Source organism: Octodon degus, unplaced genomic scaffold (genome assembly GCF_000260255.1).
Source record: "Octodon degus isolate 3935 unplaced genomic scaffold, OctDeg1.0 scaffold00017, whole genome shotgun sequence".
Taxonomy (NCBI): Eukaryota; Metazoa; Chordata; class Mammalia; order Rodentia; family Octodontidae; genus Octodon; species Octodon degus.
This window is the reverse complement of record NW_004524593.1, coordinates 10,552,989-10,570,066: the sequence shown is the minus strand read 5'-3', so window position 1 is coordinate 10,570,066 and position 17,078 is coordinate 10,552,989. Positions and strand designations below refer to the sequence as shown.

General features: G+C 45.2%; 1 protein-coding gene across 2 annotated transcripts in view; it reads left to right on the top strand.

Annotated features, from left to right (window-relative positions):
- The first annotated feature begins 2,635 nt into the window (after positions 1-2,635).
- Kif26b (kinesin family member 26B) overlaps positions 2,636-17,078 on the top strand; it is a 512,864-nt gene continuing 498,421 nt past the window's right edge. For both annotated transcript variants that reach the window (XM_023710227.1, XM_023710226.1), the window contains exons 1-3: positions 2,636-2,666; positions 3,772-3,833; positions 4,388-4,447. In XM_023710227.1, coding sequence (XP_023565995.1) covers positions 3,786-3,833; positions 4,388-4,447 — 108 coding nt within the window. In that variant the 5' untranslated portion in view covers positions 2,636-2,666; positions 3,772-3,785. The remainder of the gene's footprint in view (positions 2,667-3,771; positions 3,834-4,387; positions 4,448-17,078) is intronic.

Below are 17,078 nucleotides of genomic sequence, written 5' to 3'. Positions count from 1 at the left end.
AAATAAAATTTTAAAAAAAGACAAAACAAAACAAAAACAAAAGCATTATTTGACCTGTAAGCACTTTGATGTTATTTTTACAGATAATAAAAGGACCTCCTTCCCTTCTCCCCTGCACATCCCTGAAACTATTATCACACCTTAAAAATTAACAAAAATTCTTCTAAAATTAAAATAAAATATTAGCGCATGTTTGCAATGCACACAGTTCACAATCATTTTGGGCAGTGGTTACATCTACCTAGTAGAGCTTGGGTTTCTTGCCCATCTCCCCCCCCCCCAGCTCCACATCACCTTTTATGCTCTTGTTGACATCGTTTGTCTCATGTTATGGTGTCTAATGTCTGCGTCGATCTGGGGCTTTTAGGATTCTGTATGTGGCACATCTTTCTGCCTCTCATTTCCCCTTCCCCTTTCTGCTCACCCCTCATCCTCACTCCCTTGGGCCACTTCCTTATTGGAAAAGATCTGTCTTCTTGTCCCTTTCTGTTCATCCTTTATCATTTTCTTTCTTTGCACTTTGCTTCGTTCAAGTGAGAGATACCATATGGTGTTTAGGCTTGTGCCTCTGGTTTATTTCACTCAGTATTATATCTTCCAGGTGTATCCATTTTCCTACAGAGGCCTTAAAATTGTCATTCTTTATAGCAGAGCAGCGTTCTATTATATACAGACACCACGTTTTGTTTATCCAGTCAGCTGTTGCTGGGTATACAGGCTGCTTCCAGAATTTACCTATTACAAATTGTGCTGCTATAAACATTGGTTTGCACCAATTGCTGTAATATGGTGACTTATGCTCTCTGGGGAAGATACTTAGCAGAGGAATAGCTTGGTTTTATGGAATTTCTAATTTCAATTCTTTGAGAAATCTCCATCATGGGTGTATGAGTTTGAGTTCCTAGTAATTCTTTAACACCATCTAAAGGACAATAATTATTCAGTTTCATGATTATCTTATCAAGTGGATTTTATAGTTGGTTTATCCCAATAAGGATCCAAACATGGGTCCTATGCTGTATTTGGTTGAAGGGTCTTTTAAATTATAATATCTCTTTCCCTTTGCTCTTGCTATTTATTTTTTGGAACAGCCTGATCTTTGGTCCAACAGAATTTTCCACATGTTCAATTTATCTAATTGCATTACTATGATGTTGTTTAAGATGTTCTTTCCTTGTTGTCTTTATTTTCTAGTGATCAATACTTATATTTAGGTGCTTGATTAAATTCCAGATCAATATTCTTTCTTTTTCATTCATTGTTTCCTAGCAAATCCACTTCATGGGTGAATTTTGATTACTCTTAGGTGGCACAGTGTCTCCATTGCTTTTCTTTTGTTACTTCTTGCACTTAGCCGCTGTCAGCCCAACCCAGCCAACGGTTTCCCCATCAACTTGTTGTCTTATGCTTGCTGAAAACACTTTTTTATTAAGAGTTGCAAATGGCAATTTTTGGAATACTTATTTTGGGGGATGGCGTCAGGAACCAAACTCAGAACCTCACACTTTCCAGGCAGATGCTGTGTCACTGAGCTAAATCTCTAGCCTGAAAATGATTTTTTAAAAAGGAGTCTCTTCTAGACAGTGGAATTCCTCTATGAAAGATGATTTTCTACGATTGATTACTTGAAGTTTGTTGTGCTCACTTTGGCAGCACAGGTACTGAAGTTTGTAGAGCAAAAGTACAGCTTTTAATATAATGCCCTTGATTTTTTTTACAAGATGCATTTTGATGATCTCGTGTGATCAAGGTGCTTCTTGACATAGCCTATGTCCCTTTTGTGACGTTTAAGTCCTTATTTGGGTCACATGCTAGCAAAGCACACTCACGAACGTTCTTCTTGCCTTATTAATTTCTGGTGGAATTTACAGTGTTTGCATTAGCAGTTACACCGCTATTTTTGTTGCTGTGAACCTGTTTTTCATGTGGGTAAAAGTGTTTGGACTTAGACTGTTTCAGATTGATAAAGCAGGCTTTAAACATCATAGGATTATATAAGGAAAGCGCTATTCCGCGTTAACTCTTCAAATACTAACAGTACAGGGAGAATTCATTGTCCTGAATGTAATTCTTCCCTAACTAGATGCGTTAGTCCACTAGCACCTAATACATTCGAACGTATTTTGATATTTAATATATTTAAATTACGCATTTAACATACATCAGATTTGTAAAACTAGTTATTTCCGCTTCCTCCGTTTTCAGTTTGGTCCTTCAACAATACAGTTTTTTGCCATTGCATTGGGACTCATAAACCAGACACAAATTTGGGTTAACACCTGCAAGAACAGACTCAACCAGACATTTTCAAAACTCTTCTAGGAATTAAGAATTCCTATGTTATATGAGATAGAATTATTTTCAACAGTACTCCAGCTCTGATGAACGCCATCCCCACCTAAGGGCTCGGGTCCGAGGGCAAGGAGGCAGTACCCAGGCGGTGGGGGCGGGCACAGACCCAGGGACTGGCACGTGGGGTCGCTCAGGGCCCCAAAGGAAGAAAGAGGAACCGTGGAGCGCGGAGCCCCGTGGGACCGCCCGGAAGTGGGGAGAAGAGCGCGCGCCCCGCGCGACGGCTGCCGGGAAGGCGGCACGCGGCCTCAGCCTGACGCGCCTGCGCATTGCGGGGGGCCGCGTCTGAGCTGGATAGCGCGCTGCGCTTTCAGGTGCCCGGGGCGGGTTTGGCTGCTGGCTGACGGCTAAGTGCGCCGCCATGAGACTGCGTCCCGCGTGCGGGGCCCGGCGAGAAACACTAGTGCTTCTTCCAGTCTCCACCTTTCCTTGGGTCTTCCGCTCTGCCCAGGGGACCCGGCCTCTTTCAGCAGGGAACCTGGAGAGCCCCAGGCCGGGACCCCTTCAGCCCTGTGCGGGGCGCTGTCGCCTCCGCGCCGCCCCCTGCTGGCCGCGGCGCGCCCTGCTCCCGGCCTTCCTGCCTTTCCGCACCTCGGTCGCCCAGCAGCGACAGCTCTGCAGCGCTGCCCTTGGCGCTGGCTGTCTGCCTCTGCCCCGGTGTCGGCACCTCCTCGACCTCAGTCTTACTCAGATCCACACTTCCTCTAGAAATCACTTTCCTTCCCTGCGCCTTCCCACCTCCTTATGCGCTGACGCCCCCTCCTCGGGATACCCCGTGTTTTTTTTTTTTTTTTTGCTCCTCCAATGCCTTCATGGAGGGTTGTGGGGATAGAACTACAGCAACCTGAGGCTGACAGCTTTGTGGAAGCAGCCACTTAACTGAGCTAGGGCCAGGCCCCCCTACCCCGTGTATTTGGCAAGGGTGTTCTGTCCTGCGGCCACCTCGCTTGCTGACATTCCTAAGTGAAATTCTTGCTTAGATTCTAAAACGCACTGCAGCTTGGCTCTTTTTTCTTTGATGATGGCCACTTAGGTCGAACGGGAGCCTCTGCTTGTGCCCCTTGGATACCCGTGTCCCCAGGATGCTGACGAGTGTTCTTTCTTTGATCACTCTCCCAGTGGCCTTGGCCACGCTCATGACCCCAGCTGCCGCTTGCTAGCCCATGAGTCCAGATCTAAACATCCTGAAGCCGCAGATCTTACAGGGCTCTCCAGGCAGCAAATGTATCCCTCTTCTCCCTCGCCTTTTTTGCCCGACTTGGACCACGTGCATTGGTCACGTCACAGAGGACCTGCCTTGGTGCCTTGGGGTACATCTCTTTCTGCTGGAATCCAACATGGTCCCAGTGCTCAGTACCTCCTGCCTTAAGGATTACCATGGTTTCCCTAACTGCCTGTTGCTCACTCTGTCCGATCTAGAAACATCTAAGTAGATGTGGTCATGGAACATGTCTGAGAGTGGGCTTTACCCTAAGCAGAAGGTGAGGAAGGATTTCAGTGTGGATGGTTTATTCTGTGTGTGGGGGTGTACAGGGGGGACAATCTCCAGGAATTGGAGCTACTGTCGATTAGATTGTTAGATTGTCCAATTGAGGGTTGAGGGAGCTGAGTGATTTTGCTCTAACTCCTAGAGCAGGGGTGTGGTGCCAAGTTCCATGTAGCTCTTGAAGTTCCTAAGGGGGAAGGACAATGAGAGGATGAAAAAATAAAAAAATAAGAAACAAAAGCTAAGGTCAGGTGGAACCCTCTCCAGACAGGAGGAAAGGAGCTGCACAACTACTTAGGATGTTTAAGTGTATATCAGACAGGTTGGTGTCACACGACATCACTTTGCCTAGCAACTGATTGGTTGGATTGTCTCAGGGCCTGGTGTTCTCTGGATTCAAGCAGCTTGTCCGTGTGAATTTATTTCCAATGTTCTTTTTTCTTGGACTGGATTTGCCTGACCCTACGTGTGTGATCAATTTCCAGCTTCAGCTGCTCCCTGCACTGGGGAAGAGGTATCAGTGCTGACCAATTCTTTCTCTTCCTTCAGGGCTTGGAGGCAGGAACCTGTGCACCCAAGGCAGTGGGAGATGAACCAGCTATTCAGAAGGTGAGGTCAGGGCTGGGGATTGGGATTACTCAGGGTAGGGTGGGCTCTGCAAGGGACCACAACTGTGTCTCCCTGGGCTCTCCTGATTACTGACCTCCATAGACCCACTGCCAAGCCTGCTGTCTGCTCCTTGCCTACCCCTCTCTCTGCAGCCCTTTCCATTCCTTCCACAGGCCTCACAGGTGGAAGAACTTCCTGTCCTCATGCCTGTGCTTCTATCGCTTCTTCCTTTGCACTGCCCTTCTCTGTTAGGTTAGCAAGCAGGGTCATTTCTAGGTACCAGTTTACTTAATGCAACTCTGTCAGTAGCACAGAAGTTGGCCTTCTAAAGAAGTTATTATCTTCTTTCTGCAGCTAAGGATATTGAAGCCCAGGGAAGTACAAAGCGAACAAGTGACAGCACCATGTTTCGAATTCAGATCTCAAAAGCCCATGTCCTGCATTAGCCACTAAGATGGGCTTGGATATGTGTCCCAACACAACCCAGAAGTGGCATGTCCTTCCTTCTCCTGACCCAGACAGATGCCCCTTCTCTGTCTTCTTATGCCGTGGTGTCCCTTTTGATATGGATGCTGTTTTAGAGCCAGTGTATTCTTGTAGCTTCACCACTTGTGTTCTCACTTGACTTCCTTTTTCAACCTTAAGCCCCTAAGTTTTCACTTTCAGTGTCTAGACTGCTGCCTAAAGTGGAGTAAGTACTTCATTAACTTATGAAATTGCATGACTATTAAAGTTTGACCTTGTTTTAATAAACACTGAGGGATAAAACTTTTTAATGTATTTTAGTACAGGGTCTCACTATACAGATTGGACACCTAGTGATCCTCCTGTTTTCAGCCTCCCAAGTGCTGGGGTTCCAGACACGTGCCACCATGCCCAGTCTCAGTCACCATCTCAGCATGCCCTGGGGGCGGGGCTGGAGGGGCACACCCTATTCGCTGTGCCTGTCTAAGCAGGCACTTTAGTCTGGTGAGCTATCTGGCCAGCCCTGAAACTTCTTAACTGAACCCAGTTTTGACTTTTCTAGACATATTTAGATGCATGAGAAAGAAACAATCATTAAAGGACCATGTTCTAGGTACTAGCCTACCCTCCATTATTTGAGGCCTTTACATCTGTCAGACTTTCTTGAAAAGCCAGAGTCTTTATTGAAATTAAAAAAAAAAGTCTATTGTTTTTTCTTTGCAGAAATGACCAAAATAAGACAGATCCTCCTCAGGCTCTGTGATTTGGGACATGTTTATAGGACAAGTCTGAGTCATAGCACCAAGTGATTAAGGAAGAGAAAGTGTGAGTGACCAACTCGCCCTTGGGAACCCTGCCATCTTTATTCTTTAGGTTCCTTGAGTTGACTCCAATAGCCAAAGGCAGTTGCTAAGCATGAGGGTGGACTTCACGATAAAAAGGAGCATAGAGAAAGTTCCTTACAGGGAAGGAACTTCCACCCTGGGCCGCTGCACCATGCAGCTCAGAGAGTCCAGAAAAAGGATATGTTCTTCCCTCAATAAAAAGCCATTACACGTGCAAATTTGTAAAAACCCAGATTCCCCATCAGAATACTGAATCTGTTAGTAAATGTGTACTACCAAAGCTAAGACCAAAAATGCATGCTGCAATGCTGAAGATTCTAGCTTCTTTTGGTAACAGGATCGTGGGAAGGAAGAACAAAAGCATAAGAGATGGGAGTCCTTTGTTCTTCTTCACCTGGGACAAGCACTCAGCTGCACTGTGTTGACAACATCTGGTGCACACGGGTGTGACTTCTGATGCCAGCTGACTGCGGGGACAAGAACTGCACAGCTGCTGGCCTCCTGTTGACCATGCAGAAGGGTGATTATAAAAGGCAAGTACTGCTCCTTCCTTCTCTCTCTCACCATGCCGATCTCCAGTAAGTCATCTTTCACAAAAATAGGCAACAAAGACCGCTTTCTTTACGGTGCACTTGGATTTTTCTAGGGCTGCAAAAGTGAATCAGCTAAAGAAGGCACTGTGAATGTCTTGTACTTTCATGATATCTGTAGATTTGGGCTCTTTGTTTCCTCATGAAGATGTTTTGTCCATCTTCAAGTTCAGAAAAGGCCGTGTCTTTCTTCTGATCTTGAATTCCCTGAACATGCAGCATAGTGCCTGTTGGTACCCGAGGGACGCAGTACCAGGACCGGGGCTGTGGGAGGTCTTGCTCTCTTCAGATTTGCATCTGCTAATTTGGAAGACATTTAAGATTATTTGCTAGTATATATTTACCAGAAACATTTACTGAAAATTTTATTATACAGCTAGGTTTGTATGTTTAGAGATGCGTGGAGGTATGTGACTTTTAAACTTCTTTATACTTTGTTTTGACTGTGGTGAAATATATATAATACGAACTTACTATTTGAACCACTTGTATGCACACAGTTCAGTGGCACCCCTCCATCTCCAGAGTTTTGTCTTTCCTCCCAGAAACTCTGACCATATTAACAACACCTTCTTTATGCTTGTTTACATTTTTCTTTTCTGTCCTTTTTTGAGACAAGATCTCTCTGTGTAGCCCACGCTGGCCTTGAACTCACCGTGGAGCTCGTTGTGGCCTCAAACTCACAGCAGTCCTCCTGCCTCAGCATCCCGAGTACTGGGATGACAGGCATGCACCAACATGCCCAGCTATACTTGCTTACAATGAGTTTTTATAATAAAATCTTAGACTTTCAAAAGCAGGTTATATCTTCATTCCCTCCTCAAAGATTGTATCCGCTCATGCTGCTGTGCTTCCAAGATTACTTCTTCGGTACAGTTTCTCTCTTGGAAAACTCATCTCAGGATCTTACAGATGAGTCAGCCTAAGAAGGAAGTTACAGTGTCAATATTTTGAGGGTTTAGGCAGCTCTCCATGAAGATGTGAAGAAAAACTATTAAGAATAGACCCAGTAAACTAGTGTAACCACTGTGGAAATCAGTATTGAGATGTCTCAAAAACCTGAAACTCAAAATTCCACTGGACCCCACTATTTTTCTTCTAGGTATCTTCCAAAAAGAATTAGCAGCATCATATTACAGTTGTCCATGCATGCCCGTGTTTATAACAGCACAATTCATAACGACTAAATCCTAGAAGCAGCCTGCATGTTTATCAGTAGGTGAATGGACAAAGAATTTGTGGTATTTACACATAACAGAGTACTCCTCTGTCATAAGGCATAATCCCAATGGCTCGTGAGTTAATCAGTCACAAACTCTAGAAGTCTGCCCCATGATTGCATGAGGCTTTGGGGAGACAACTAGACACAAACCATAGCATTCTGCCCCCGAATCTCAAAGTCTCATGCACATCCTTTTGTGCAAAAGACATTTTAGTCCATCTCTAAGAGTTGCCAAAGTCCCAGCAGTTTCAGTATTGCTGAAAGGTCCAAGTCCCAAGTCTCCTCCCAGATCTAAGTTAAACTCTTAGCTGTGAGCCTCTGTATAGATGAAAAATTAAACACTTCCAACATTCAGTGGCACAAGAAAAGTGTTACCATTCCAAAAGGTACACACAGCAGGGGAATACAAAGGAGTGGGACCAATACAAGTCTAAAATCCAGTAGAGCAAACATTAAGTCCTATAGTTCCATGTGGAACATTCAAAGCAACCTGTGGTAAATCGTGAGCTCCATGTGGCTCTACCCTGACAGCACTTCTGGTGGTTGTATCACCTATGGCTTCTCTCTTAGGCCAGCTTTGCTCCCTCCTTGCTGTTTCCCTTAGATAATTCACTTTCTTGGTTTTTTTCAAACTTCTGGGATTTCCATTGAATAGGCTTCTCAAAGCTTTACATACTACCCTCTCAGGGGCACACTGCCTGGACTCCCAGGCCTCCTTCTGAACTCTAAGTGGAAGCCTTCTTAACCTTAGAAGTCCTGCATCCTGCATGCACCAAAAACTAATGCCACGTGAATGCTGCCAAGGTCTCCTGCCAGCTGGAGCAGTAGCCAGGCTTCTTGCTCTCTTGGCTGTAGGGGTTGAGTGCCTGGATTGCTGAGCACTCTGGCTCTGATTCTGAGGAATAAATTCTCCATGCTGGCACCATTCTGGAACCTGGTGTGGCCACCGCAACCACTCAGGAACATGGGGTTCTGCAGCTTTTTTCCCCAAGGCAAAGTCCCTCACCCTTGCAGTTCTGAGGCTGTAAAGGGTGGAAATCTGCTGCCTCCTGTGATGCCCTCAGACCATCCTTTAGATTCTCTTGCTATTTCTCTGCTATGGAGATCCTCTGTGCTCTATCTTTGCATTCCACAGCTTTATTGGAGCTTCTTTACTGGCCAAACTCACATTTTAAGTCATCTTTGCTCTTGATTCTCAACAAAAATCTGACTAAAAGCCCCAACAGTAGCCATGCCACTGCCTCAATATTTGGCCGCTTTGACGTTTCTTTGGAAAAATTAATCAATGCTTATTCTCAGTCTCAGGCACAGTCTCTGGACACAAGCAAAATACAGACAAGCTTTCTGCCATGCCATAGCACAAATCATCCAGAGTCCAACAACCAATGCAGTCCTTCTTCCCAGCAGAAACCGCCTCAGCCTGGTCTTTACAGGCAGGTTTCCTTTCGGCCTTCTGGTCTTCTGAGTTCTGACCAGAGTCTCCCATACAGAACAGCCAAAGCTGTTCCAGCACTTTTCTTGTAGGCTACATCTCCAAACCTTTCCTATCTCTTCCCATGATCCATTACCAAAAGCTTGTAATCCACATGATCAGGCTTAGCTACAGCAACAACACCACTTTTCTGGTACCAAATTCTGTCTCAGTTACTCTTGTTGTTGAGACAAATACCCTACACTCAAAATATAAGAAGGAAAGGTTTATTTAGCTTACAGTTACTGGAGGTTTCAGTACCTACTCAGCTGACTCCAAGGCAGGGTGGTATATGGCAGAGGGCAGCAGTTCATGGTATAGGAAGGCAGCAAAACAGCAAGAGCAAATGGGAGGAGTAACAGCAACATTGGCTACAGAGGGCAAGTCTGTCTCCCCTAAGTTGCATTCAGGCTATCTGCCCCAGGCTGGGTGTAGCACGCACACCCATAATCCCAGGGGATCATGAGCTAATCACAAACTCTAGAAGTCCACCCCATGACTGCATGAGCCTTTGGGGGTCAACTAAACACAAACCATAACAAGAAAAATAAACTTAAGTCATTTGTAGGAAGATGGATGCACCTTGAGACCATACTTTTAAGCAAAAGAAGCCAGAGACATAGGCTCAAGTAGCGTGTGGTTTCTCATATTTGTAAAACCCAGAGCGAAAGTAAGAGCAAAATAAAAGATAAACAATAGGTGGTTGGGGAATAGATCATTTTCAAGGGAGAAGGGGCTTGAGATATGGAAGCAGGGGAGGAAGAGAAGGGAAGGGGATGAGCAGAGAGGCTGAGATGTGTTATGTACATGTGGGAACACAGCACAAGGAATGCAAACAATGTGCTGCACACATGTACTGACAAGCTAAAAAGAATGCATTTAAGAGTTGCTTTTAGTGACTCAACTAATGCGAAGTGTCTTCACCAGAGACACGGCTATGTGTGTACTGCATCCTTGGAATGCTCTGCTGTCTTTTCATTTCTGAGCTCAGCAGTGTTTCACAAAGCCCACAGCTTGCTCTGAACTGCACCCAGCACAGTGGGAAATAGGAAAGTTGAAGTCACGGTTACCTCCTGGATCAGCAGTTGCCGGGGAAAAAGTTCGATAGAACATGCCAGTCCCTCATTTAGAGCTCACTACCGAAAGCATAGTTGCTTCCAGTATAAAGTTAGTGTACCATTTATGGATATACAATATTACCATTAATATGAACAAATATTGACTATTGAATGCTTAAGTATGTTACAGTAATAACAATAATCTGAAAGCCTAACAGTCATTAAGTGTTTGCTAACAACACCCTGGGCTTTCACCTCACATCATCTCATTTAATCCTCACAAGCCCTGACAATTAGTTGCTGTTGTTATCCCCAGTCTATAGCTGAAAAAGCTGACATACAGAGATTAAGGGCCGGGTACTAAGAAGCAATGAAATGAGGATCCCAGCGCAGAGGTGTCTGACTCCAGAGCCAAGGCTGGTTTGGTGTGTGTCATCATTGTTAGCAGCCTTTGCCACACCATGACATCATCCAGGGTGTTTTACTTTCATTCTGGAATTAAAAAGAGTTGATTTTTCACCATTGCATTTTATCTTTCATCAAAGTTGAAACAAAAAGGAATCTGTGTGAAAAGACTGTTCAAGAGGAGAAGTGAAGCTCTGTAACACCTCTGCTTCTCCCTGCCACCAGGTCCCTCACTGGTGTGCATGCTGTGTTTGTGTTCGTCTTACCTGGGTCTTCCCAGGTCATCCCTGGGCCCCTTCCCTGTGACTTTTTTTTGTGGAATCCACTGTGCCAGGTTCTGAGGGGGACCAGCTGCTGATCCCTCTGTCTTCCTGCTGGGCCTGAGGACCAGTTCAATGAGGAAATTCAGTGGTGCTCAACAGTCTGCCTGCTTGGTTGGTGATACATGGCACGGTTTTGATTTCTTAAGTGTGCATCAAAGACAAACCAACCGGTTTAAATTCTTTATTTTTTAAAAAACCGTTGCACTGGGGAAGGAGGAAGAAGATTCTCTCTTGGATCAAGAATTGCTGCTTTGCCTGGGAGGGCTAGTTTCACTGGAGACACCAGGGGGCGCCCATGGGTGAGAAGTGCAGTTGGCAGGGACAAGGAACTACGGACCAATAGGAAGTGTCCAGACACAAGGTGGGGACAGAGGTCATCAGGTGGGGACAGCAGGGCAAGGATGGTGCTTCTCAAGAGCCAGTGAGGCAAAGCTTCATCAGTCCCTATAGCAGCAAGACCATAAATCTTCTGGGGAAAGAGGAAAGTGCCTGGGTTTCTTGTTTCTATGTTCATATCATAAATATAAAAATCTTTATTTATATTTTTCTGAGGCTTTCAGCCACTTTGAGTATCTAGCTAAAGCCTTTCTTTATGTTAAACTATATACACAAAGATTAATGTTGTCAGAGTGGCATAAAAGCTAGTCTTGTGGGAATATTTTATCAACTAAGTACACAGAAGGGCTGTATAGTAAGATCCCAGCTCCTTAGCTTTTATGGTGTGCTGCTTGGTACCAAGTATTTTGTTTTTTATCTCCCTTCTTGTGGCTAATACTTGTAAAGCTGGCAGTGATTTTATCTGACATTCAAAATATCAATGTAAAAGCCTCTAAGCCCTGTGAAGAAAATTGCAATTTTTCTTCATTCTTTCCACTGCTAGTGAGCTCTTGATGATCACCGTGGATAGGCAATTTGCATTCAGATTGTTGCTAAACCTGGCTTCCTCCTTCTGGTAAACAAATGACAGAGCACACCCTTTTCCTGTGAATCTTTTTCCATCTGGGGATGAACCCAGGGCCTTGAGCGTGCTACCTTACCTAAGCCACCAGGCCACGCCTCCAGATTCTCCCTTAGTTTTAAATATGCCCCAAATGGGGACTAATGGCCACCAGGCTGGGGGATGGCTACTCAAGCAAAAGCCTCTGTTATGATACCTGAGAATGACCAAGCTTTGAATAGTTTTGAAACTCTGGGATGGGCCTGCCTCGCCCGTCTTCCTGCTTCTTTATTATGATAAAGCAATCTTAGCATCAGACATACGCAAGACCTGCCTTGGGAAACAGATGAAGGGGAATCAGAGCGAACCATGGCACCTATGAAGCATTTCTGGGCTTGAAACTGCACCCCAGGCCTTTCCAGGAAGCCGTCAGTAAGTCTTCTGGGGAGGCAGTTGCTAGGCATGGAAGCAGGTCCGGCCCCTGCCGAGCGCTAGCCCTGCTAGGGCGTCTCATCACAGGTGCGCATGTGCACACTGCCTGCTACCCTCTAGAATCCTAGAGGACAGTATGTGGGCTGGAGTAGCCCGGCTGTTTCCTGAACACTCTGAAGGTTGCACACAACTTCCTCTGGAACAATGGGAGAGCCCAAGACTCACTTTCTAAACCACTGTAGAAGCTAATGGGATCCTCCAGCTGGCAGATGCTCCGAGCACCTGCATGCTGGTGGCGTGAGGATGGGTCGCGCCAGCTTGTGCCTCTGCCTGTGATGCGGGGCAGGAGAGCTGTTAATAAGAACAAATGACATCATCGTGGGTTTATGGTTTATTATAGTAAATACATCTAACTCACGGAAGTGTGTGAACTTGGGGCCAGGCCTAGTCATGATTTTAGTAAAAGGTCTTATTTCTGATGACTTTGGGAGTGATAATCAACTGCAAATATGAATGAAACTTTCAAAGTTAACTCAAAATTCCTACACCAGAAAGTGATACATACAAACTTGGAGAGTTTATTTCTTTTTCACGAAGAGAAAGAAACTAAGCAAGCATGGTGGTGCACATCTAAAATCCTGGCTACTCAGGGGCTGAGGCAGGACGATTGCAAGTCTGAGGCCAGACTGGACTACTTAGTGGTAGCCCATCTTCAAATAAAAAAGAGCTGGGGTGCAGCTTGTGATAGAGCACTGGATTAGCATGCACGAGGCCTGGGGTCAATGCTTTGTGCCCCCAAAAAGAAACAAAAAATTGGTCTCAGTGTATATGCTAGGGCATCAGAGAGAGGCTTTTGGCTGTTTAGTTAAAGTAAGATGGATGGTCATAGCCTCCAAAATGTGAAAGCAATAAATCACCTAATTTATTTTTTGAGTGAACTAAAATGTTCAGGATATATGGCACAATTTTTATTTTTTATGCATGCATCAAAGCATATAAAAGAAGTATAAAAGCTCCCAGAGTAAAATCTAATCTTTCCTTATAAACTTCCTTCTAACTATTCCAGTTCCCTCCCCTCTGAGCTCGCCACCAACTCTTTGGAATTCTTACGGAAACCTGGGTTGTATCCTTAATGGATAACTGTACATCACATTTGTTTTTCACTAAACAACAGGGCCTGCACATTCAGTTCATAAATAAGTAAGTATCTCATGCATTTCAATATCTGTATGAGCTTTTTATTTTGGTTTCTTTTGGTTGTGCCGGGGATTGAAACAATGTCCTTGTGCATGCTGGGCTAGGGCTCTGCCAGCGAGCCCACCACTCCATGTGTCCCTGGGTTCCATTCCCAGCACATGTGCGAGTGCACACACACACACACACACACACACACACACACACACACACACACACGAATGCACCACCTTTTACTTAGCCAGCCTCCTTTTAAGGCATAAGGAGGTTGTTCCCAATGTTTCAGAAATTATGAATGAAATTACGGTGTATATAACATATATAAGGCTCAGCCTTACTGTTATTATTTTTTGGCTTGGTAGTTTTTGTTCATTCTTTCATTTCCAAAATTCCTAAAACATTTGGTTTTGGATGTGTTTCTGGCTGTACTCAACAAGTGACTGCATTTCTAGCAGTGGCTATAATAGCCACTTTATTACTTTTAATTAAGGGTTTTTTTTTTTGTTTTTGTTTTTTGAGACAGGGTATCACTGTGTAGTTCAGGCTGGCCTTGAGCACATTATGTAGGCCAGGCTGGTCTTAAACTCGTGGTGATCCTCCTGTTTCAGTTTCCTGAGAACTCAGATTACAGGCGTGTACCACAAAGCCTGGCTTATAATATCCATATTAGATATGAGGCTCTTGTTCATTAAATGAAGAGGTAGTTCACTGAACTTCTGACTTAGTTTCTTAGGAGGATGGAGCCTACTCGTCAAGGCCTAAGAGTGGCAGATAATGCAGTTCAGGCAACTGCAAGCTCAGAAAAATGCCATGTGGTCCATTTGGACTTGCATGCCATTAAACCCATGAACAACATGACACCTCAGCCTTTCCAAAAGCAAGCTATTAGAGGTGTTGATGGAAATGGTGTTAAACCAGGTAAGTCTGGGTTTGTCAAACAGAACTGTGTTTTCAAAATATTCAGGACAAATACAGTTTAAAATTAATCAGGCCAGCTGCATGTTTGTGTAGTTTTAAAAATTTTATGTTTTGCTCAATTATGAAATGAAGTAGTTCACAAGCATGATTTTCATGAAGTCTTATTCATCTTTCTATAAACTTCCTAAGAAAGAAACAAGTAACGCAAGCTGCATTTTTCATAATCTGCAAAAGTGTCCGCAAAATTAGTTTCCTGGATACCACACTGCCTGCTTCATCCAGCAGGAAATACTCCTTCCTGGAGCACAAGGTCGAGGTCTCAGCGACCCAGTGCCAGCTCCCTGAGCATTCTTGATGGCCACTGCTACTTGGCTGTCCCCAGGGGACATGTGCCACAGCCTGGGCCACACCCTACAGCAGTTGGCCTGGATGGTTTTCCAGGTGCCCTGTTCTAGGGTGGGCACCTTGGCACATCACTGAGCAAATATGGTTGGCTGTTCCAAGCAAATATACCTGGTGCTTTGTAGACCTCTGCCCAGGAACATGTTATTTCATTCTTTTTATAGTTGAAAAGTGTTTCATTGTTAGGAAATATACTCTGTCCTTCATATCTGTGATCTGTCTATGGTTTATTCATGAGTTCAACCCACCATACATAGAAAATATTTGAAACAATTTACGTGTACTGCACTTGTGTTCCCTAAATAATACAACTATTTATGTAGCATTACATTGTAGTGGGTATTATAAGTCATGTAGAAGTGACTGAAATTGAATATAGTGGTTTTTTAAAAAATCTTATTTATTTATTTATTTGGTACAGGGTCTTACTATGCAGCTCAGACTCACAGTGATCTTCCTGTCCCAGCCTCCCCAGTTCTGGGATTACAGGCGTGCACCACCACACCCAGTTTTGGTGGCTGGCATGGCATGGCTGGTGTTCTGAGGCTAGCAAGGCATGGCATGTAGTACCAGGGATTGAACCCGTGTCCTTGTGCTTGCCAAGCAGGCACTTAGACTGCTGAGCTATTGCCCCAGCCCTGAATATAGTTTCTTCAGAAGCTTTTTAAAGTAAAATCAAAGAAAATCAAGAATAAGGAAACTTAGGGTGAGCTGAGCTAGGGGAGGCTCAAGGGGAGTTCATGTGCTTGGCATGCAGGAGACCCTGGGTTCCATTCCCAGCACATGTGCGAGCACACACACACACACACACACACACACACACACACACACTTGGAGGAAGCCATGGGATGGAGAAACAGTGGACCTGAATCAGGATGGTGGAGAAGAGTAGTCGCCATGAGAAAGGGTTAGCAGACTTAGAGAGCACTGAGCAGAGGGAGGGGGCTGAGGAGTGGGGCGATTGTTAGATGGGCTGACCTGACAGAGTTTAAAAACAACCACCGCTGAGTGTGCATTAATCTAATGCAGCATTTGGAAGGACATACAGGCTAAAGAGCGAGAAAATAGTGCTAGCGGGGAATGAAAGAAAATCACTAACTCTGGAAAGTACAAACTTGTAGATAAGAGAGAAAAATATAATCCTACCACAAAAGGCACATGGCACCAATGCTCCAGAAGTGAGTGATGTCACTTGCTCATCCGTAAATGCTGTTTATGGGTACCTGCGCTTACACTCCAGCTCTGTCACCTGTGACCAGCTGTTAGGCACGTCACTGAGCTCCTCCACACCTTAGCGCCCTCATTTGTAGAACAGGGTGACAATAGCACCCCTCGCCCCACGAGGTTGTGCTGACAGTGAGAGGAGGTGATTCATGGGAAGAGCTTGTGCGTCTGATTAACACTTACTGAGCACCTACGAGGAACCAGGCAGTGCAGTAAATGCTTGCAGTGATGCTTTTCTATTCTGTTCTGTCCTGTTTGCTTCTCTTCCTTTCCCTCCCCTCCCCTCCCCTTCTCTTCTCTCTTTCTTTGGAGGCCTCAGGAAGCCCCGACCTTTGGACAAAGACCTGACAGACATGAAGGGGTTGGCCACACTGCCTTGGGGAGAAGGAAGCTAGGGCAAGGACGAGCCGGTGCAGAGGGCCTCGAGTGGGAGAATTCTAGCACATTCAAGAAAAGCTCGTGGACACCAGTGTGACTGGAACAGAATGAGAGAGGGGATGGGAGAAAAGTGTCATGGGATGAGTTGTGTCCCCAAGCCCCTGCAGAGTTCTGACCCCGATTCCTCAGAATGTAGCTGCTGTATTTTGATCTGGACTGTCCCCCAACAGCCTGCATGTTGAGGCTTGGTCCGCCTCCATGCTACTATGGGAGGCAGTGGACCTAGTGGGAGGAAGGCAGGCCTTTGTTCTTGAAGCGGGTAGGGAGACCCTGGTGCCTGCCTTTTCTTCTCTGTCATTTTCTGGTCAGTGATGAGGGAAGGTTTGCCCCGCCTCAGGTGCTCATTACTGCTGTCCAGCGGAGGCCTCACAGCAATGGGCCCACCTGAACATGAAACCTCCAGAGCTACAAGTCATGTCCACCTGTTTACTTTCTAAGGCGATTGTCTCAGGTACACAAGTAATGGAAAGCAGACACAGTCACTTACTTGAAGATGGGATTTAAAAAAAAAAAGATAACTGAGGTAAAATGAAGCCACTGGATAGGGTGGGCCTTTCCCATTATGCTGGAGTCCTTAGAAAAGGACGAAGTGCAGACGCAGTGCACATGGAGAGGAGGTGGGGCGAAGAGATGAGGAGAAGCCAGCATCTACCCACCAAGAAGAGAGGCCTGGAATAGATCCTTCTTTCACAGCCTCAGAGGAACTA